Here is a 22448-nt window from a genome sequence, read left to right as displayed (position 1 = left end):
TTTAAAGAGCAAAATCCAGGATGGGAAAAAACACTGTTCTAACTCTAAAATACATGTATCATTAAAATTGATCCAATTTTCACAATGAGATACATGTATATACAATGTACTCCCCTGTACCCTGCATAAGACTTGTAAACAAGTCAAGTTCAGATCATTCACTATAAAATGCTTACTTACCCAAGTTCGGGATGTACAGCGATGGAATGGGGCTGATCTAAATGTCTGTCTACAACCGTCCTAGTTCTAACCCCGTTGTATGTAGCCATCTGAATCTTGTGGGTTTGGGCATCCGTCCAGTAGATGTGTTTCCCCACCCAGTCTACCGCTACACCCCTCGGCTCAGCCAGCTCGGAAATCACCTGTAAACAAACAGATGGTCATGTAAACTTGGGATTCTTAAAAAATAAATTGCAGGTTCACAACAAAAGAAATTTTTTTAGGGGTTATCGGATGTCCAAAATGTACCACCTATTTATTAAATTTATTTTTAATCAAATAAATAGCTACAACATCTTAAATCATAAACCTAAGTGTACATAAAAATTCTTAGACTAAAATTTTCATATCAGATATTTATGATTAATACTTTATTTTATCTTCTTTTTTTTTCACACAAATACAAAATACAAATAGAAATAACACTTCATAAAAAAAAAAACGGGGTGTAAAACGATATCTTGTTACGTTCAGGTAAATCATTTATCTTTTACATGGCATTGCACAGAAATATTGTTCTCATGTGCACACATTTGTTTTACAGTACCTTTTGCCTGGTCTGTCTTTTCTTTCTGTTAGAGGGTTTGTTAATTTCATAACTATACAGAATGGAGCTGTTTCCAGGAGAGGTCTGCAGTGTGAACAACAGGAAATTCCCATTGGGATCAGTAGCATCCACATCCATAGAAATGATTTTATCAACAGAATTCTGGAAAAGGAAGCATATCAGCATATTATGGGAAAGTTTGACACGTGTGTCAGCAATTTTCTTAGTACATGTAACAAGTTTTGGAACACAGCGACCAAGTGTTAAACATTATTTTTAAAATACTGAGCGATTGTTTTTTAAACACGAAGCAAACATGAATATTGTAAACCACCATTTTTTCATGTGTGACATATTTTCGGGAGGTTCACAAGAACCTCATCGCAAATATTCCTTGTCGTGATTCAGTCTGTAAATGCCTCTGGTAAATCATTTTCCATGTAGTCTAGATCTTGTTGCAAACTAGTCTATCTTTAGTAAATCGTGAAATATAGTCATTGATCATAAAAGTTAGTTTACAGAAAAAAAATTTTCAACATATTTTTAAACAAACCTCATTGATATTGAGTGGCTTTTCCCCTCCTCCTTTCCCCACGCCAGCTTTGATGATCTCTGTTTCATGAGCCAGGAGAATGTCTGGTTTGAGTCCTGTAAGTAAACAAGATATCTGTGAGCCAATGCTCACTAGTGATACCCCCGCTCTGATGTGAATATGCAAAATAAGCAAAGTCGACATTTAACAGAAAGCTGGCATCCGATTGGTACAGAAATATATCCCACAATATGGCATGCCTAAACAAATAGTGTGTTAAAATTTCAAGCATCTGCGATAAATAGCTGCTGAGAAATCTTTGAGGAAAATTTGTTTGAAAATTTTGGCTAAAATAAACAAAGTACTCATTTAACAGGAAGATGACGTCCGATTGGTACAAAAATATATCCCACGATATGGCATGCCTTAAAAAATACTGTGTTAAAATTTCAAGCATCTCCGATAAATAGCTGCTGAGAAATCTTTGACAAAAATTTGTTTGAAAATTTTGGTTAAAAAATCAGCAAAGTCGTCATTTAACAATAAGTTGACGTCCGATTGGTAGAAAAATATATCCCACGATATGGCATGCCTTAACAAACACTGTGTTAAAATTTCAAGCATCTGCGATAAATAGTTGCTGAGAAATCTTTGACGAAAATTTGTTTGAAAATTTGGTTAAAAAATAAGCAAAGTTGTCATTTAACAGGAAGTTGACGTACGATTGATACAAAAATATATCCCACGATATGGCATGCCTAAACCAATAGTGTGTTAAAATTTCAAGCATCTGCAATAAATAGTTGCTGAGAATTCTTTGACGAAAATTTGTTTGAAAATTTTGGCAAAAAATAAACAAAGTCGTCATTTAACAGGAAGTTGACGTCTGATTGGTACAAAAATATATCCCACGATATGGCATGCCTATACAAATACTGTGTAAAAATTTCAAGCATCTGCGATAAACAGTTGCTGAGAAATCTTTGACGAAAATTTGTTTGAAAATTTTGGTTAAAAAATAAGCAAAGTCGTCATTTAACAGGAAGTTGACGTCCGATTGGTACAAAAATATATCCCACAATATGGCATGCCTATACAAATACTGTGTAAAAATTTCAAGCATCTGCGATAAACAGTTGCTGAGAAATCTTTGACGAAAATTTGTTTGAAAATTTTGGTTAAAAAAAAAGCAAAGTCGTCATTTAACAGGAAGTTGACGTCCAATTGGTACAAAAATATATCCCACGATATGGCATGCCTTAACAAACACTGTGTTAAAATTTCAAGCATCTGCGATAAATAGTTGCTGAGATAAATGCAACAGAAATTTTTGTTACGGACGGACAGACAGACGGACGGACAGACAGACAGACAGACGGACGGACGGACAGACAGACACACAAGGGTAAAACAGTATACCCCCTCTCCTTCGGAGCGGGGGTATAATTAATACACCTCTTAAAACATGATACTCAGTTTTGTGTGCCAAATGATGGGGAAAATTGTTTTTAAAACATAAGGTTAACATGTTCATTATCTTAAGCAGAGCTACCACTTTGGTATATCAAGACAACATATTACCTTTAGCATAGCAGGTGTGAATGTTTGTATTCATAAGGTAACCAGAAGTGTAATTCACACTGCATGAACACTTTGGTCTTTTCATCTGCTCCGAGAGCACCGATTGGCACTGTTGTGGGCAGGTGCCCCAAATTTGACAAGCATCAGTTTCTGTAAAAGAACAAAAATCCAACGACACATCAGCACAGTGAATACATGTATAAACAAAAAATTCTATCCCTGTTTGATAGAACTACCGGTAGGTACTGTTTTGCACTAGTACATTGTACTGACCGTTACAAGAGAAGCCGTTTTGATCCAGAGTGTAGCCACTTTTACAGGAACACTTGAACCGATTAATGCTGCTGTAGTTAGTACACATGTGTTGACATGGACTTCTAACACACCTTGTTGTGTGAGCTGAAAACAAGGAAAACGCATCAACTCACGATACTAGTCACTGATTTTCTAACCAGACAGCTCTTAAGTATCAAAACAAAAACTTTTACAAATCATGCTGTATTCGTAATTTTTTTTCAAACAGGAAAATCAAACAAGCTTGTGATTTTATTTCTACCATGTACCGGCATCTTAGATTTGTATTTTCTATGATATTTTTTTTTATCAATAACAGCTTCTGATCTTTCAGAATGAGATAAAAATCCTTGAGTTAATTTTCTTCCAATGATAAACCAGGTCTGGATGCCAATGCTGGGGATATATCGCTAGCTCCCCCTAACCTGTCACGGTGAGCTAAAAATAAGGTTATACTTACAGCATAAAGCTTGTGATTCGTCGTCTGCAGTCATACAGTCCCTCTCTCCGTTACACACTTTGGACATGGGAATACAATCGGAGGTTTTATTACAAGTGTACTCGTCATGAGAGCATCTATTAGGCTTGAAACCTGCAAACAAAATTCAAAGGATTAAATACATTTAACAGTACTGGTAGATATTGTTTTTACAGACATATATATGTGAATACATGTGTATCTATTTGAATTACGTTGACTTATCAAAATTAAATTCAACACTTCATTGAACATTCTGTAAACATTTTGTTTGCTGGAAACTTACAAGAAATTTCATCTGATCCATCACCACAGTCGTCTATGCCATCACAGAGTTGGCTTTCAAATATACAGTTGTAATTTCTACACTTGAAGCGTTCTGCTCCACATCGGAAATCCCCTGAAAGAAAATCATGCCAAATGTTCTAGTGCACAGGAAAAAAAAATAAGATTTGTAGCTTCAAATAAAAATGAAAATTTAAAAACAATTCACAGCTGGAAACCTGGCCAACTTGTAAAACATTTTTTCTGTTTATTCAACATTATGTGAACCCTCAGGGGAGATAAATCCCTTTTTAACATATGTATTAATACAAAGAGCTTATACAGGTATATTGTGTGTGAGGAAAATATTTACAATATAACAAAGCTATAAGGTTGTGCATATCTTATCATATTTTCTATATAAAACGGACCAGTTTGATGAATCTTCAACCCACATCATACTTTTGAAGTGGAGTTATACACGCATAAAATGTTTTTCACTGTATCAAATAAGAAGTAAAACCATGATCAGCTCAGTAAGTTTAGTGAGTCTGAACATAATAATGTTGACCAATTCTTGACTGTCCATTCTCCTTAACTGAGAGTACTTACTACAGTGAGTCCGGTTCTCGTCCGAGCCATCGGGACAGTCGCTGTCTCCGTCACACTGCCAGTAGGAGGGCAGACAGGGACCTGTCGTACACTTAAAGCCACCGTCACATTTTTCTAAAATATTGAATGGACATAAAAAATTATTATTAGTTCTATCTCTGTCTAAAACCTTTGACATAGCAGTATCTGCCTGAGAAAAAAAAAAAGAGAGCTGATATAAAAAAAAAAACTATAAAATTTGAAAAAGTTCTTATACGTGTACCTACCTGTATATTTAATAAAGGAAGAAATGAAAAAATGCTTTTCCTTTTTGATTCATTCATTGTCAGATTTTTAAGCATTTAGAAATAATATCAATGTATCATATCCGTTTCTAACTTTTAAAAAGAACTTGCATTCTATATTGTTAAATTAACTTTAAAAAAAGAAAGAGCAGCATCTATGAATAAACAACTACAAACACCCTACCATCAGCACAGTTGATCTCGTCCTCCCCGGTCGGACAGTCGATCTCTCTGTCACAGCGCCATGACTTCTGTATACACATCGTGTTACAGGAAAACTCTGTTTCTGATTCACAATGATGGGCTATTGGCAAAAAACACAGGCACATCAAACTGTCTCCTACATGTACATGTAACATGCCAATTTTGGCTTACCGTAATACTGTAGAAGCATGTATATATTTTCGACTGCAATCGATTTCTCTATGCACATGCTGTGCAGCCATATAGAGAAATCAATGTATTTATATAGCCTGTTTCTGGTCTAGAACCTTACTTGTTTTACAGTTGGCTTCGTCGCTGCTATCCTCACAGTTATACTCCCCGTCACACAGGAACGACTTGTGAATACAGCGACTGTTGTTACAGCGAAACTCTGCCTCAGAACACTCACGATAATCACCTGTCACAGAAAAAGGTTGATTAAAGGTCACAGACATTTACAACACATTTATTATGCAAACATTTTGCATTTATACAGATTTTTTTTTTTTTACACCTGAAGAGACCATCATCATGCATGTTTAATATTTTGATGGTTACACTCTAAAAATGCATTTAAATTTTGTTTGCAGATCTATATCTTAGCAATTGCAATATCTCTTTCAATTAATAAGTTAAAAAATTGTGAATTATCTTATTCCTTTGAATAGTGTTCATTCAACAATAGCAAAAATACAGTTGTAGTCCAGAAACCAAGCGGTTATCAAATATTTAAATCTGATAAAAATCTTATTGTATACATGTATATGCATTTACCTGTTTGACAATCTTTTTCGTCGGATCCATCATGGCAGTCTTTGTCAAAGTCACAGCGCCAGACCTTGGAGATGCACTGTCCACTTGCACACTGCCACTGGGTGCCATTTTCACATTTCTTGTCTGATAAAACAAAATAAAGGTGGAACTGTCATCCATACTGTTAATGTTGTAAAAAAAAATGAATAGCACAGTTTTCTTGAGAAAAAAAATCAAAAGAAAATAAAACTGAATAATAAATGCCCCAACCTTTCCCAATTTTGGAAATTTAATATAAATAATGCAAAGATTCAAAATATTTATAAATAAACACACACATATATGTACATGTATTTAATGACTGTGGTTTTCTTTTGTTTGTCTTTGAATAAAATGAGAACTGATGGAATTGCTGATCAATAGACTCTGGACAAAGGATATAAATATCCAATGCCTTAATATCCAGTCACTTACTACAGACTTCGGGACTTTCGTCGGATCCGTCAGTCCCGCAGTCCGCGTCTCCGTCACACTGCCAGGACTCGGGGTAGCAGCGGCCGGTCGTGTTACACTTGATGTAGCCTTTCTTACAGTCCTGCAAGGAACAAGTCTTTTTCTCATCTGAGCCATCATGGCAGTCGGGGTCCCCATCACACCACCACACGTACGGAATGCACTTTCCATTGTCACATTTGTGCATGTTGGAATCACAATCTTTGTTGGCTGAAACACAGAATCATCACTATGTTAAAAGAAAATGTCAGAAAATTGTGGTACGTTAAACATGTCAGAATCCCTGAACATCATGTTTTTAAATTCCAAATAAATGCACAAAAAATTAGATATATCTATAACTTTTAGAAAAAAGATGAAGGCTTATAATGAGGTTTTGATTTCATGATTCACCTGTAATTAAAAACTTATTAATATGAACATGATAAAACATGAAAGTCCATTCATGGTTTTGGGAGGAATATAAACTTCTGGGAACAGCCGCAGTACAAAATTTCAATTCCACAGAAGAGACAAGTAAAGGACTATATACGGTTTGAGCCTAAAATGGCCCCCTTAAATGAACATTGTCGTTTTACTGTAATTCTTTGTTTTATTTGTACAAATATACATTTGAAGTTTTTTCATAATTTTCATTTTGATTTTAGTGCCCTCAATTTAAAAATATGACATCATAAAGTTTACCTTTTCCCGCCATTTTCTCATTTTTAGCATAAAACGGCTTGTTTTAAGGAAACATTGAGTGACTGCCTGAACAAACAAAATATTCTCACCAAAGATGTATCTCTCCAATAATTATAAATGACAAAAAGTTCGTTCTTGTTCAAAGAGTCACTCTATATTTCCCATTCGAAAAAAGATAAGAAAACTGTCAATTTTTCACTAATTTTGATTGAATTATAAAAATACCGTCACATCATATCACGTCACATCTTCTGACATCATATACTGCCAGTGAGTGCATATAAATCAAATAAATAGGTGAAAAACATATCTTATGTCTACTCTTTTATAAAATAACACAACAATCTAATGTATCTGAATCATTTTAAAAAAAGCGAATTATGGGGGCAATAATTTGACTAATATCATATATAGTTCTTTGTGTGACAGTTAATGGTGTGACACTTACAACAGTTATTTTTGTAGAAGACTGGATTACAGTTGGGGTCCTCACACAGGTCGGCCGATGGAATACACTTAGACTCGTTAACACACTTAGTGAAGCCAGGGAGACAGGTGAAATTGACTGAAACAGGGAAAGTGAAAGTGATTAACACCAGGCACACAGTCAGTTAAAATTCTGTTTTATACAGGAAGAAGGGATGAGAAGGTTAGTGACTTAAATATCTAGACAGTTAAATAACATATCATTTGGAAAATCGTAGCTTACCAGTAATTTACTTGGAAAATTTTCTTCACCAGTATTTAATACTGATACTTGTAAGTTCATTAAGTTAATGGAAAATACCAGTGTTTAAAGTCCAGATGAGAGAAAATTAGCTTGAATTGGTGTTGCTTGACTTACGACAGACGAATGGATCTTCGTCCCATTTATTGCTACACTGAGGAGTTCCATCACAGATCTCCACTGGATTCACACAGTCAGTCTCATTGCTGCCATTGTGTCTACACTTAAACTCTCCAGGCACAGAGCAAGGGTACTCATCTGTTTTAAAGTACAAAAGGACTCATTAAAGCCTCATGTACAGTACTTGTATCCAGTAATCTTTGATATGCACGTGTTGAAATCTGTGCAAATGAATGCCAGATTGTCCTAAACAGAATACAGTCATGTACATTTTTGCCCAATGTAATTTTTGCCCATCTTCACTTGTGAAAAGTTTCGCCCTGTCTTGAATTTGCCCAAGCAGAAAAAGTGTTGTTTTTAAAGAGAGATAATTTGAGACATTGGGGTTTGCCCAGTTTTAAATTCTCCCGCTGACAATGAGGACAAAAAGGGCGAAAATAAAACGGGTGCAAATATTTCCTTGTATATAGTAGTGTGGACTGGAAGACTGAGTTTGATTTATTAGCATGTGCCTCATTCTTGTCATATACTCTTCTTTCATTCTCATTATTAATGTCCTGTAGAAGATTACCAGTACACTTCTACATCTACTGTGGTTTCATCAATATTCGTTGAATACTAATTTTCGTGGATTTTGTTGATAAGTTTATCCATGAAATTAAATGTTCATTGAAGGGCAATTTCTGCTAATAATTTGTATTGATAGGGTCATTAACCACGAATTTACGTATCCTTGAAACTGTTATTTTCACTTTATCCACGAAAATTGATACCCTTGAATATTAATGAAACCACAGCAATTGCTGGTGGATTCATGTGCGACATTTAACCATGCATTTGAATCTCTGTCTGCCTCATCATTATCTTTTATAAAATCTCTTTATTCAATATGTCCATAGGTTTCCCTCTACTTGTATTTGACTTACCACAGTCCGCTGGTTCATCAGAGCCATCCTCACAGTCATATACTCCGTCACACTGCCACCAGAAAGGAATGCACTTGGAACTCTTTTTACAGTAAAACTGTGAACTGTCAACATAAACAACAACAGGCTGTTATATCAACACACTTCATTTCTGAAACTGCATGGAAAGCTAACTCAGCATCCTCTCACCACCTTTATCTAATAAAAATGTTTTTAATGCAAAGACATGGGAAGAATTGAAATCCCAGTTACAAAACTTAAATTGACTCTTTAATTTTACCATGAAACAAATTAAATCAAATCTATAACCAAACTATGGTGGCATAGATCTGCCACCACTTGTCAGATAACTATGTCGACTTGTCAGATCTTGATGTTGACTTGTCAGATAATTATGTTCACTTGTTAGTTCTTTAAGTCGACTTGTCTCTTATTCACGTGTTTAAGAATTCAACACTTTAACCTTTCCACGCCCAATTTGTGTCATTCATTTAAAATAATATTTTCTGACAAGTCGACATAAGGACCTGACAAGTTTACATAATCATCTTTTAAGTCGATATAATTATTTGACAAGTCGACATAACATCTGACAAGTCAGCATCATTATCTGACAAGTCGACTTACAATATGAATGATAATTTTCTTTAAACTAGTGGCCATATTATTTTTTCTGTCAGATAATTATGTTAACTTGTCAGATCTTTATGTCGACTTGACAGATAACTATGTTAACTTGTCAGATCTTTATGTCGACTTGTCAGATGATTATGTAAACTTGTCAGATATTTATGTCGACTTATATGATATTATGATGACAATGGCAGTTAGTGGCACTAACACGCTTTGGCAACAAAATATTGAGTCTCTAGTCACTATGGTTATTTTCTGACAAGTCAACATAAAGATCAGACGAGTTGACATAAATATCTGACAAGTCGACATTATCATATGAGAAGTTAACATAATTATCTGACAAGTGGTGGCAGATCTATGCCACCATACCAAACAAACATAAAAAGTTATGATAAAACAGACTTTCTCCTGAATTAGTGTACCAGAAAACTGTAGGAAGTACACAGTAACGAGAGACAGGTGATAAGAGCTGACCTTTCACAGTTCATTATACAGGTGCGGTTATCACTGGCAAGGTCATGGTTTTCCGGACAGGCACAGACTCTAGTCAGACCACCAGAGTCTGACGGCTTCAGTAAACACAGATGCTGACATCCTCCATTATTATGGCAAGGGCTCTCTCCCTTTGCAGCTAAATCAATCACACAAAAAAATGAATTTTACTGAAATTTTTTAAAACAATATAAAAGATTTCAAAGACTTTTGGTTATCAACTGTGTATAATTTTGTATACCTGTCTGTTTCATTTGATGATACACATGAATTCCCATGGGACGATGAATCAATGTTGCCACAGGTCTGCGGTTGATTCCAGAGAATTTGTGGGCAGACTCCACCTTCATTTTCTCCCAGTCTGTCCAGAACAGCTGATCCATAAATGTTGTCATGTCAAATACGTGAGGAACTTGGGAATCTATGACAATATGCCTATTGCTGCCATCAAGATCAGCCATAGCAATGTAGTCAAAGTACGCATCAGCCCAGAAGAGCTTATCTGTGACATAGTCGATGGTGAGGGCGTTCGGCCATGATAGGTCGGTGGTCACTATCCTCTTGACATTCGTACCATCCATGTGGGCAGAGGAAATGTGAGCACTGTTCCCCCAGTCAGTGAAGAACATCAGTCCCTTTCCTGGATAAACTTCCAAAGCCCTGGGTTCCTAAAAGAATGTATGAAAATTATTGACAACGTAGAAAAAATCTAGATGTTCTGATAACTAAAGGAGAAAATGAAAATGCACTGTATCATATGTCCACGTCAATCATTCAATCAATCAATTTAAACGATTAGATTTACATTTAGATTTGGACATGTACATTGTAGATACTTTATAATCATTTAAATTTGCAACGGCCAATTTTGGTGGTACATAGAGGCAAAATTTCATGGATGCACACATATGTACATGTATGATTCATGAATCAATACTGTGTTTCATAATTTGATCAGGATGTCAAATCTCGAGTGCAGGCTACAGGATCTTCAAAATCCATGGAAATTGAGATATCATAAATTCTTTTGATTCCAATATTTTTCAAAATTCATTTGCACAAATAGAAAGCAAACACCATTATCTCTGAAGTACATGTGCAATAGTTCTCTGTATGTATGAATGTGTTACCTGGAGTACAAGTATTACAATAGTTCTCTGTATGTATGGGTGTGTTACCTGGAGTATTACAATAGTTCTCGGTTCTCTGTATGTATGGTTGTGTTACCTGGAGTAAAACAATAGTTCTCTGTATGTATGAATGTGTTACCTGGAGTACAAGTATTACAATAGTTCTCTGTATGTATCGGTGGGTTATCTGGAGCATTACAATAGTTCTCTGTATGTATGGTTGTGTTACCTGGAGTATTACAATAGTTCTCTGTATGTATGGTTGTGTTACCTGAAGTAATACAATAGTTCTCTGTATGTATGGGTGGGTTACCTGGAGTATTACAATAGTTTTCTGTATGTATGGGTGTGTTACCTGGAGTAATACAATAGTTCTCTGTATGTATGTATGTATGTATGTATGTATGTATGTATGTATGTATGTATTGGTGGGTTATCTGGAGTATTACAATAGGTCTCTGTATGTATGGTTGTGTTACCTGGAGTATTACAATAGTTCTCTGTATGTATTGGTGGGTTACCTGGAGTATTACAATAGTTCTCTGTATGCATGGGACTGTTACCTGGAGTATTACAATAGTTCTCTGTATGTATGGGTGTGTTACCTGGAGGATGACAATAGTTCTCTGTATGTATGGTTGGGTTACCTGGAGTATTACAATAGTTCTCTGTATGTTTGGGTGTGTTACCTGGAGTATAACAATAGTTCTCTCTATGTATTGGTGGGTTACCTGGAGCATTACAATAGTTCTCTGTATGTATGGGGTGGGTTACCTGGAGTATTACAATAGTTCTCTGTATGTATGATTGTGTTACCTGGAGTATTACAATAGCTCTCTGTATGTATCAGTGTGTTACCTGGAGTATTACAATAGTTCTCTGTATGTATGGGTGTGTTACCTGGAGTATTACAATAGTTCTCTCTATGTATTGGTGGGTTACCTGGAGTATTACAATAGTTTTCTGTATGTATCAGTGTGTTACCTGGAGAATTACAATAGTTCTCTGTATGGGAGTGTTACCTGGAGCTCATTACTGATGAGAACCTTCCTGTACCAGCCATTAAGCTTGGACACCTCTATGGTGTCCTTGGTCTTGTCACACCAGTAAATATTTCTGCCGATCCAATCCACAGCAATTCCATCTGGGTTTCTCAGTGTGGTGTTATGTATAACCTAGAAATTACATTCAATTAAGTGACCATAACAATTACTGTATACAGGATTATTTTTCATCCCCTTGTTATGTTTGCCCCTTCTTCATTTGTTAATGGTTTTCCCCCTCTCTTGAATTCCCCCATACAAAGTTGTATTTGAAGAGAGAAATAATGTAAGAAATTGTCCCAGTCTTATGTTTGCCCAGAGACTACGAGGGCAAAGTGGGCGAAAATAAAATGGGGGGGGGGGGCAAATGTTTCCCTGTACGCAGTGTTTGTAATGCATGTAGTACATATTAATGAATTAAAAAAAAATCTTTAAATCAAAAATAAAAATTAATTTCATGAAGCTATTTCTGTTTTTTTTTTAAAATTTCTCAGATGTACACTGTCAAGCATTTCTTTTCATCATGTTTGCTAAAATGGCTGTATGGAAAGTTGACATAAATGTACATGTAAGAGATGCATAAAAATCATAACCTATCACGATTCACAGACCCCTTTAATACATATATGAATTACAGTGTTGGTACCATGCAGCTTATATTCTCCCTTCACTTGTTTGCCAGGAATATCAGAGGAGTGTAATGTGATGTACTTACGGACACTTTGTGATCAGTCAGATTGAGACGGCTGATTTTGCTCATTGAGTTCGTGATCTCTGACCAGTAAATCATCTCCTCTTGGTAGTCAAAGTCAATGGCCACTGCATTGTTAAGGTCATTCAGCACCAGAGACTGGTGACCAAGGAAGCTGATGTTTCGCAAATAAAATCCATTGGCCAGAATCAAATAGGGCTTCACCGCTGAAATTCAACCATAATGAACCTTAATATACATGATAAAACATGAAAAGCCAAAAATAATGCTCTTTTGATAAAAAAATAAAATATGCAACCAAAATCACATGTTTGCCAGCCAGAAAATTAAAACTAGCACCACTTACAGCCGGTGACCTGGCAATTCTTCCCATCCACTAAGTGAAAGCCTTTAGCACACTCACAGCGGTAGCTTCCAATAGTGTTGATACAGAAGTGGGAGCAGGGATAAAGAGTCTTGCATTCATCCACATCTACAATCAATGCCCAAAAAATCTTCATAACTTCAAATTATTTTGCTGTGAAGATAAGAGATTATTGGTAACATTCAATATGGGACATCATTAATGCCTTTAAAACTGACATATTAGATGTACTGGTATTCTTTAAAATTCATATTTCATGTTGATCTTAATTAGCAAAATAACCTGATGATAACCTCTCCAGGATGTGTGTGGCTCCTTTGTAGACAATATTTAATCAGTTTTTCAAGCATCTTTTAAATTTAAAAAATATTTTTCAAGCACATAAGGACAATACAATCCTGCACAAGTTGGATGACAAATGTTCAAATTCAAGGACTCTATACTTCTAATCTAGTGTATAATTCTAAGAACATAACTGTATTTATATTTGTAAATATTTTCCCGTATATGAATCTTCTAAGGAGCAAAAATTTTCATTGCTGTTTGCACTTTTAAGGGGTCAGGGGTCATATCAATGACATTACAATAATAATCCCCGAGATTATGGTTCGACTGATGCTTTCTCATGTATATGTATATGGTTGTGTTCATAGTTTTAGGGCGTTGATTTCGCCATTTTTTGGGCGCGTGTTATACATAAGACCTGCCGTTTTTTCGCTATTTTTTTGTCAACTTTGGGGGTGCGCATTATACACGAGTGCATAATATACACGAAATATTACGGTAATAAATAACAATGTTAAGAGGTTCATTGGGATATGAACTTGTTTGGTAACCTGAGCAAATCCTGTGAAGCCTGTTATTGTCCTACCTGTACAGCTGTGTTTATCTGGAGCCAGTTCATAGCCTTCATTGCACACACATTCATAGCCGATCTTTTTCTCTGTGCAGTCATGTTGACATTCCTTGTAATATGTGCCGTTATTTTTTATGGCTTTTCCCTTATCTAATTCCATTAGTGTGCATTCATTAACATCTAAAAATGGGAAACAACAAACTTACAATGTTAAGTGGATTTAAGTGGCATCTAAGTCAACCTTGCTCAATATAGTAGATCTGTACATGGATTTATGGAATGTACAAATTTTAATAACAATTAAAAAAGCCTAAGAAGATTAACATGTATTACTTTTTGAATATGTGCTGTACATTAAAATTACGTCACAATGATGAAAATTTGTAATCAAATTTAACTAATGCTTCATATTTTAATTTTCAACACAAATTCATATAACTGATTAATATGAAAACCCATTTATAAGACCCTAAGTAGTTCAAAACAGCAATATTTGGGGCCTTTTTCTTTACAGAGCACTACTTACTACAGTTGGATGCCTCATCAGTATTGTCCCCGCAGTCATCATGGCCGTCACAGACCTGACTCTCGTTTATACAGCTTCCATTACCACACCTAAACTGGCAGTTGTTTGGTGGCTTTGAATCACACTTCTCTGCATCTTCGTCGGAATGATCATAACAGTCGGGAAATCCATCGCACAACTTCGAGTTGTTGATGCAATTAAGATGGTGTGTACATTTGAATTCTCCTGGTCTACATCCCCTTGCTGTTTTAATACAGACAAAAAAACCCAGATCAGTGCATGATTATTAATACACTGTACAATGCATTCAAAATACAACAACTAATTTACATGTATTTCTCATTAGATTGTACATTCATAGCTAGATTCTCTTGGTTTACATCCCCTTAAGCTTGCTGTTATATTAATACATGTATGTACAGGCAAATCGGTACAATATGTTCAACATACTGTCCATGGATACAACAATGAAATCCAAGAAAATTGATATTCAATGAAGATTGATGAAGCTTTCTTATGGATTTTCTCTGCTGTTTAAAATTTCCACCTCCCTAAAGCAATCAAGAAGGTTAATAGCCTACATAAACTATCCCATTCATTACAAGTTGACAGTTACTACTATCCTGTACATTACAAGTTGACAGTTACTACTATTCTGTACATTACAAGTTGACAGTTATTACTATCCTGTACATTACAAGTTGACAGTTACTACTATCCTGTACATTACAAGTTGACAGTTACTACTATTCTGTACATTACAAGTTGACAGTTATTACTATCCTGTACATTACAAGTTGACAGTTACTACTATCCTGTACATTACAAGTTGACAGTTACTACTATCCTGTACATAACAAATTGACAGTAAATACTATCCAGAACATTTTAAGTTGACAGTGAATATTATCCAATAGATTACAAGTTGACAGTGAATACGATCCCATACATTAAAAGTTGACAGTGAATATTATCCAATAGATTACAAGTTGCCAGAGAATACTTACAGCAGTCTGGAGGTTCATCACTGTTATCTTTGCAGTCATTGTCCGAGTCGCAGTAGAAAATGCTCTTGATGCAGAGTCCATTCTGACACTGATACTCATCCTTATTGCATCCCAGTGACTCTGTTCAATTAGACAGAATGTTAAACACTTTTGCAACAAATAATTGAAGAAAAATATATTAAAGGAATGATCTAATCTTTATTTTTTTTATGCCAAAAAAGAATGTAGCAAGCAAGTTTTTAACCAATTTGACCAAATGCAGTTGAGCTTGAGAAACAAAACACATTAATTTTTGTTTATCATAATAATGTATAGGAAGTTTTTATCATGTCTGGAGACTAATTAAGTCACACTTACGACATCCCTGGGCAACATCCTCATCCTCGTTTTTGGGACAGTCGGCATCCCCATCACACAGCCACACCTTGGGGATACACCGGAAGTTGGAGGGACACATAAACTCGGTAGATTTACAGGTGCGATTGTGATCTAGACATAAAAAGAAGACCCTGGTTAATGGTCTGTAAAAGTACATTGCATGAACAATACTGCACATACATGTACATTCATATTTCAGTGATACCTTACATTCTGTTACTTTTTTTTTTATATTATCATTTTAATTCCAAGTTATCATACAAACGATTATTAATGCCGCATAATTGATTTAACACAAAGTGGTATTAGATCAGATACTCAATGCCAAGAATTTAAAAAGCGATTTAGAACCTTCGTTGACCTGTTTGACTTTTTGGAGGCTAAGGGGTCAACAAAATACCCATCAGATCTACCTTAAATTCTTATACATATTTTTTTTTAAATTTTATACAATTAAACTTTATCCAACAAATGTAAATTCCATACCATTTAACTTTCAAAATTTGAATATTTTCCTACATGTATACCTTCAAACAGAGCTTTTCTTTGCAAGGAGATAACTATAGTCTAAATTAGAGCCATGACCACCAAGCCTCCTTTAATTGAGATCAACTCATACAACAATAATGCAATGTATAACCAGCCCTTACTGCAGGTATCCAAAGCCTCGTCAGTGCCGTTTATACAGTCGTTATGGCCGTCACACTCCCAGGTCTGAGGAATACAGGTACCATCCAGACACATTGTCATACCGCCCTCACACTTCTCATCTATTCAAAAATAAAAACAATTCGCATTTAAATAAATCCTTATTTTACATTTCAATTATAAAAGGAAGATTAAAGGTGTCAAGCACTTTATCATGCAACCTAGTTTCGGTATATTCAATTCTGAACATTTCAAACTCGGAATACACATATATTATCAAATACTCCATCAAACCCTTATTCATCATTATTTTTACAGTCACACATTTTCTCGTATCCATCCATGCACATGTACATGCTATATGGATAGAAATTTCCTTTACATCCAATAACATTTGGTTTGAACAAGTTTCACAACAATACTATGAAGGGATGAGAGAGGCTGATGATTATAGAAACAATACATACCACAATTCAGTTCATCTGACTTGTCCAGGCAGTCATTGTCAAAGTCACACTTCCAGTCCATTGGGATACAGCTGTCTCCTTTCTTACACTTGAACATGCCCTCCTCCTCACAGTGATTGTTGCTGTGATCTGTTACCAAAAACTAACTTTAGAAAGTGCAGATCTTTGAACAACAAGATGTACTCAATAACAAAAAGCCTATAGGTCTTAATAGCCGTTAGATTGCCTTGTCAAGAGGGTCTCATTTTTGCATTTTCAGCTTCATTTTAGAGTCTAAACCCTACTTAGATTTTTGATGTTTAAAAAAAAAATTATTCATAAAGGGAGAGGGGGGGTTACATTTTCACTATGTGGGCATATTGGGCTTGCCCAAACATTCTGAACCCCTGGCCCAGAGTTATGAATTTAAAAAATTAGGTAGAGGGTTTCATGAATACATTCAGTTTATATCTCCCTGCTGTAGATGAAATGAAGATTGTTTTCTAAGATTGAAAACATTTTCACTATATGGCCATATTAACCCTGCCCCCAATCTCCATCACAGGGGCAAGGAATTTTACATTGCAATCAATTTGCACTTAATTTATCTCCCCCTGCTGTGGGTAGAAAAAAGAAGATGTTCTAAGATTAGATACAAACTTTTATTTTATGGCAATATTAGCCCAGCCCAAGTACCTGAACCAGGGACCATGAATTTCAAAATTTTGGTAGAGGGCTTTATGGACATCATAATCATGCATTTAGTGATTTTTTCAACATGTTTTGGAGTATAGAAGAAGATTTTTGATAATTTGGCCCTTTTCTGCTGATTTGGCCCTGCCAATGAGGCCCCAGGGGTGGTATGGTCACAAATTCACAATTTATATTTCTCTTATCCTAAAGATGCTTTAAGTCAAAAACAGTAATACCAGTAATTGGCCTTGTAATTTTCAATAAGAGGTACAAAATGTAAAATTGTTAATGGACAACGATGGACAAAGACCAATTGCAATAGGTCCCCTCAGTGACTCAGGTGACCTAAAAATGAAGATAATTTCATAAAATTAATAATTATAATTTACTTGTTGGATGACAGTCCTTTTCGTCAATATTATCTTCACAATCCGGCTTTCCGTCACAAATCCAGGACTGCATGATACAGGTAGATGTGGTATTACAGGACACCCAGTGATAAGCGTCATCTCTGTAGATCAGGGAACAATCCACATCTGTCAATTCACATACATTGGTTCAGTCAAACTTGTTGAGAAAGAATACAGATATAGCAAAGTTTTATGGGATTTCCAGCAAAATTCTGAACAAATCCTCATAATATCAAAATAACATACTCTGAGATAACATTGCCTATGTACTGAAACAGAGTAATATCTAATTAAAAGAAGTGTAATTCCAACACTTTGGCTACTTATGAAAATCAAAATAACTCACTGCATCCCACTTCATCTGAATGGTCATCACAATCACTCTCCTGATCACAGTGGTGCTGCTTGTTGATACACTGGTTGTTACGACACTGGAACTCCGAGTCCTTGTCACAGGGACAGTCTCGCTCGTCTGAGCCATCCAAACAGTCTCTCTGCCTGTCGCAGTGCTTTCCCCATGGAATACACTGATAATTGGCACAGGTGAAGAATTGGGTTCCACAATGTGTATGGTCTGAAAAGTTGCAGGTAGGCACATTATAACATGTTAATGATATCGGCGATAGTTTATTGTGCAACCAAAATTTACTGTTATTTCAGGAGGCCAAGAGCTCAACAAATTACCCATCAGATCTACCTTTAAACATAAATTTTAGCCATAAACTATATCATTTACTAAGTTAATCAAAATATTTCAGGTTTAAAATTTGAATATTTTTCTTAATCTTTATACAAAGCTCTCCTGAAAAGGAGATCATAGTTCAAAAACGGGCAAAACAATCCAGCCCTATTAAAATGAACTTGTTGATGCTTTAAAATTTTCTACTTACTGCAAACTTTTTCAAGTTCATCACTTTTATCTTCACAGTCATGGATTTTGTTACAAGTCTGTACCATTGGAATACATTTTGAGCCATCATGACAAAGGAATTCCAAGTTAGAGCAATTGCGAACGGTTTCACCTTAAAAAAAAAAACACACAGTCCACAAAATCTTTGAAACAGCCACCATCTAACGTCAAAGAAAAATTGTCATTGGGCCAAGGGATATACTATTTTATTCAGATGAATTACATGTAAATGTACTTTCTATCTAAAATGACATGTACTGTGGAATCATTAGAATTTGCGGTGGCTCAATTTTCGTGATATTCACAGGTAACCCTCCCATACAAATTTATATCCTTGACGAAAACAACTTCTGAAAGAGTGACCAGGTAGTTTTTTTGCTGAAACTAAAAACTGGTGTATCCCAAAATTACATCCCCACAAGTAAGCAAAAAACCAACAATCCAAAAAAGTGTCCCCCTCCCCCAAACGAATTTAAATGATTCCACAGTACGTGATTTTTACCAAAATCAAGATCTAAAGGTGCTTAAATAACGGTAACCATGTAGTGTCAAAGCAGAAGTCAAAACATAGGTAATCACAGATTACAAAGCTCACCGAGACGAGGCATCACCCCTATAACACCACCTTTATCATATTATATGAAAATCATACTTTGTGATCTTGGATATTCATGGATTCTGTTTTGACACAAAATCGTATATCATCTGTTAAAAAATTGTTTGATAATCATATGTTCATATATTAATCAATATAATAATATAAAATTAAATATTGCATCCTATCATACTTACAATATATATCATATAATACAATGAAATACTGTAATAAACAAAGATGATATTGTAAATATGAAATGACATTGTATTGTGTTAAACCTTATTGTATTTGATCACATAATACAACATTATTATATATAATACAATATTGTATTATATGATACAATATCATATTACATAATACATCATAACATTGAAACATATGATATTATATTGTATAATACAATATGATATATTGTATTGTATTATATTGTATAATATTTGATACATAATATGATATTGTATCATATGATACTGTATAATTTGATATAACATTGTATCATATCAAATGATACAATATAATGTGATGAAGTAAAATATTATATAATACAATATTATACATACATATTGTATCATATAATACAATAATATATCATATAAACCAATATCATATTATACAATATCATATGATACGATAATATATATTGTTTTCCCTCGGACTGAAATGTAACACTTTCATTGGTTTAAACATAGCACGTGATTGCCTCATATATCTCTATATTTGTTCGGTGAGAAATAATATGAGGCAATATGGCCGTCATCGACCGACGCTTCCCTTACTCATTTCGACATTTCATAGTATTTAATACATAAACCGCATGCCGTAAGTTCTTAAAGTATTTGGAGTAGTTGCCCTTTGAAATTCTTTAAAATTAGAGTAGTTGCCCTTAGAATATTGACGTCACATTGTTTTGTCTGGAGCAGAACAAAATGGCAGTGTCAAAATTTGCTCAAATCTCTGCAGAGAAAGGGAGAAAACATTTAAAATTGAATAACAACAAAACATTGCAAGTAAACATGGGTGAAGCAAAGGTTTTAAAAGAGTATTTGAAAGGTGAGATTGAAAATTTTGAAGAGTTTAAATGAGTTAAATTGGACGAAATGTTAAGCATCTTGAACCTTGCCTTGCGTAGATCATTGCTATTTGTGAACAAATATGTCGCTTCATAGTCCTCGGGAAAAACAAAACACTTATTAGGTTAGTTACTGACTCACTACGGAAATATATTGGGTTGATCAATCTCATAGATGGCCCGGCTTCGCCTCGCCATCTATGAGATTGATCAACCCAATATATTTCCGTAGTGAGTCAGTAACTAACCTAATAAGTAATAATATTACAATATCATATAATACAGTTTTGCGTGATATAATTGTAAATTACAGACCAATATCATATTATACAATATCGTATGATACAATATAATATTGTATTATAATATACAATACTTGCAAAACAATATCATGATACAATATCATATCATAAAATATCAAAAAAATTGATACAATATCATATCGTATCATATAACTTTTTACAATATAACATATGATATTATATTGTATCATATTAAACAAAAGTGTTTCATATCATACAATACTTTATCATAGGAATCATGTTATATCATTTAACAACAACCTCATCTTTCTATCAAGCAGGTTTAAGTGAGGTAGGAGATTTCTTTAGCATCCTTGATAATGGAGATCAGGCTCTGCATCTGAAGCAACCTTTGTGTTTCATTTATAATATAGTTAAATCAACTATGCAAGCTATCATCTATAAAACATGTGACCTGTTCCAAAAAAACTAAACCTCATCCAGCATCCGAAACCTATGGCTCAGATTCAGCATTCAAGCCTCTCAGGTGCATCAGTATACATAAGACGCATCTCCATGCAAGTTTGGTGAAGTTCAGACCAGTAATAACTAATAAACCATCATCAGAGGGCATTAGCAATTAAAACTTAACCTGCTCCAGCATCCGCAACCTATGGTTCAGATTCAACATCCATGCCTGTCAGGTGCATCTGTATCATAAGACACACCATCCATTCAAGTTTGGTGAAGTTAGGACTTGTAATAACTAAGATATATTTTTTAGCATCCTTGATAATGGAGATCAAGCTCTGCATCTGAAGCATCCTCTGTGATTCATTCATATTACAGTTTAGTCAACTATGCAAGTTTGAAATAGTACTATCATCTATTAAATATGTGACCTGTTCCAAAAAACTTAACCTCCTCCAGCATCTGAAACCTATGGCTCAGACTCAGCATTCAGGCATGTCAGGTGCATCAGTATCATAAGATGCACCATCCATGGAAGTCTGGTGAAGTTAGGAAAGCAATGACTAAGATATAATCATCAGAGGGCACCTGTTTCAAAAACTTTAACCAGCTCTAAAAACCTTAACCTCCTCCAGCATCCGAAACCTATGGCTCAGATTCAGCATTCAAGCCTGTCTGGTGCATCAGTATCATAAGACGCACCATCCATAGAAGTCTGGTGAAGTTAGGACCAGTAGTAACTAAGATATCATCATCAGAGGGCACCTGCAACAAAAACTTTAACCAGCTCTAAAAACCTTAACCTCCTTCTGCATCTGTAACCTATAGCTCAGATTCAGCACCAAAGCCTGCCTGGTGCATCAGTATCATAAGACACACCATCCATGCAAGTTTGGTGAAGTACGGACCAGCAGTAACTTAGATATTGCTATCAAAGGGCACCTGCAACAAAAACTTTAACCTGCTCGAAAAACCTTAACTTCCTCCAGCATCTGAAACCTATAGCTCAGATTCAGCACTCAAGCCTGTCTGGTGCATCAGTATCATAAGACAAACCATCCATGCAAGTTTGGTGA

General features: G+C 35.1%; 1 protein-coding gene across 3 annotated transcripts in view; it reads right to left on the bottom strand.

Moving 5' to 3' along the window:
- The window catches only part of LOC128156905 (prolow-density lipoprotein receptor-related protein 1-like), a 74535-nt gene that overhangs the window by 12302 nt on the left and 39785 nt on the right, over positions 1–22448 (bottom strand). For all 3 annotated transcript variants that reach the window (XM_052819233.1, XM_052819235.1, XM_052819234.1), the window contains exons 43-71: positions 18970–19101; positions 18426–18653; positions 18059–18205; positions 16998–17126; positions 16533–16652; positions 15862–15993; positions 15505–15624; positions 14498–14740; positions 13987–14151; positions 13098–13223; positions 12755–12957; positions 12019–12171; positions 10108–10534; positions 9849–10005; positions 8739–8842; positions 7810–7950; positions 7414–7530; positions 6243–6491; positions 5790–5912; positions 5308–5433; positions 4996–5115; positions 4528–4641; positions 3938–4051; positions 3634–3765; positions 3153–3278; positions 2880–3029; positions 1320–1414; positions 767–928; positions 181–362 (exon numbers count right to left, since the gene is read on the bottom strand). In XM_052819233.1, the coding sequence (XP_052675193.1) occupies positions 181–362; positions 767–928; positions 1320–1414; positions 2880–3029; positions 3153–3278; positions 3634–3765; positions 3938–4051; positions 4528–4641; positions 4996–5115; positions 5308–5433; positions 5790–5912; positions 6243–6491; positions 7414–7530; positions 7810–7950; positions 8739–8842; positions 9849–10005; positions 10108–10534; positions 12019–12171; positions 12755–12957; positions 13098–13223; positions 13987–14151; positions 14498–14740; positions 15505–15624; positions 15862–15993; positions 16533–16652; positions 16998–17126; positions 18059–18205; positions 18426–18653; positions 18970–19101 (4537 nt within the window). The remainder of the gene's footprint in view (positions 1–180; positions 363–766; positions 929–1319; positions 1415–2879; positions 3030–3152; positions 3279–3633; positions 3766–3937; positions 4052–4527; positions 4642–4995; positions 5116–5307; positions 5434–5789; positions 5913–6242; positions 6492–7413; positions 7531–7809; positions 7951–8738; positions 8843–9848; positions 10006–10107; positions 10535–12018; positions 12172–12754; positions 12958–13097; positions 13224–13986; positions 14152–14497; positions 14741–15504; positions 15625–15861; positions 15994–16532; positions 16653–16997; positions 17127–18058; positions 18206–18425; positions 18654–18969; positions 19102–22448) is intronic.

Source organism: Crassostrea angulata, chromosome 7, assembly GCF_025612915.1.
Source record: "Crassostrea angulata isolate pt1a10 chromosome 7, ASM2561291v2, whole genome shotgun sequence".
In the NCBI taxonomy this organism is placed as follows: Eukaryota; Metazoa; Mollusca; class Bivalvia; order Ostreida; family Ostreidae; genus Magallana; species Magallana angulata.
Note: the sequence above shows the minus strand (reverse complement) of the source record. Positions and strands in the feature narration are given on the sequence as shown.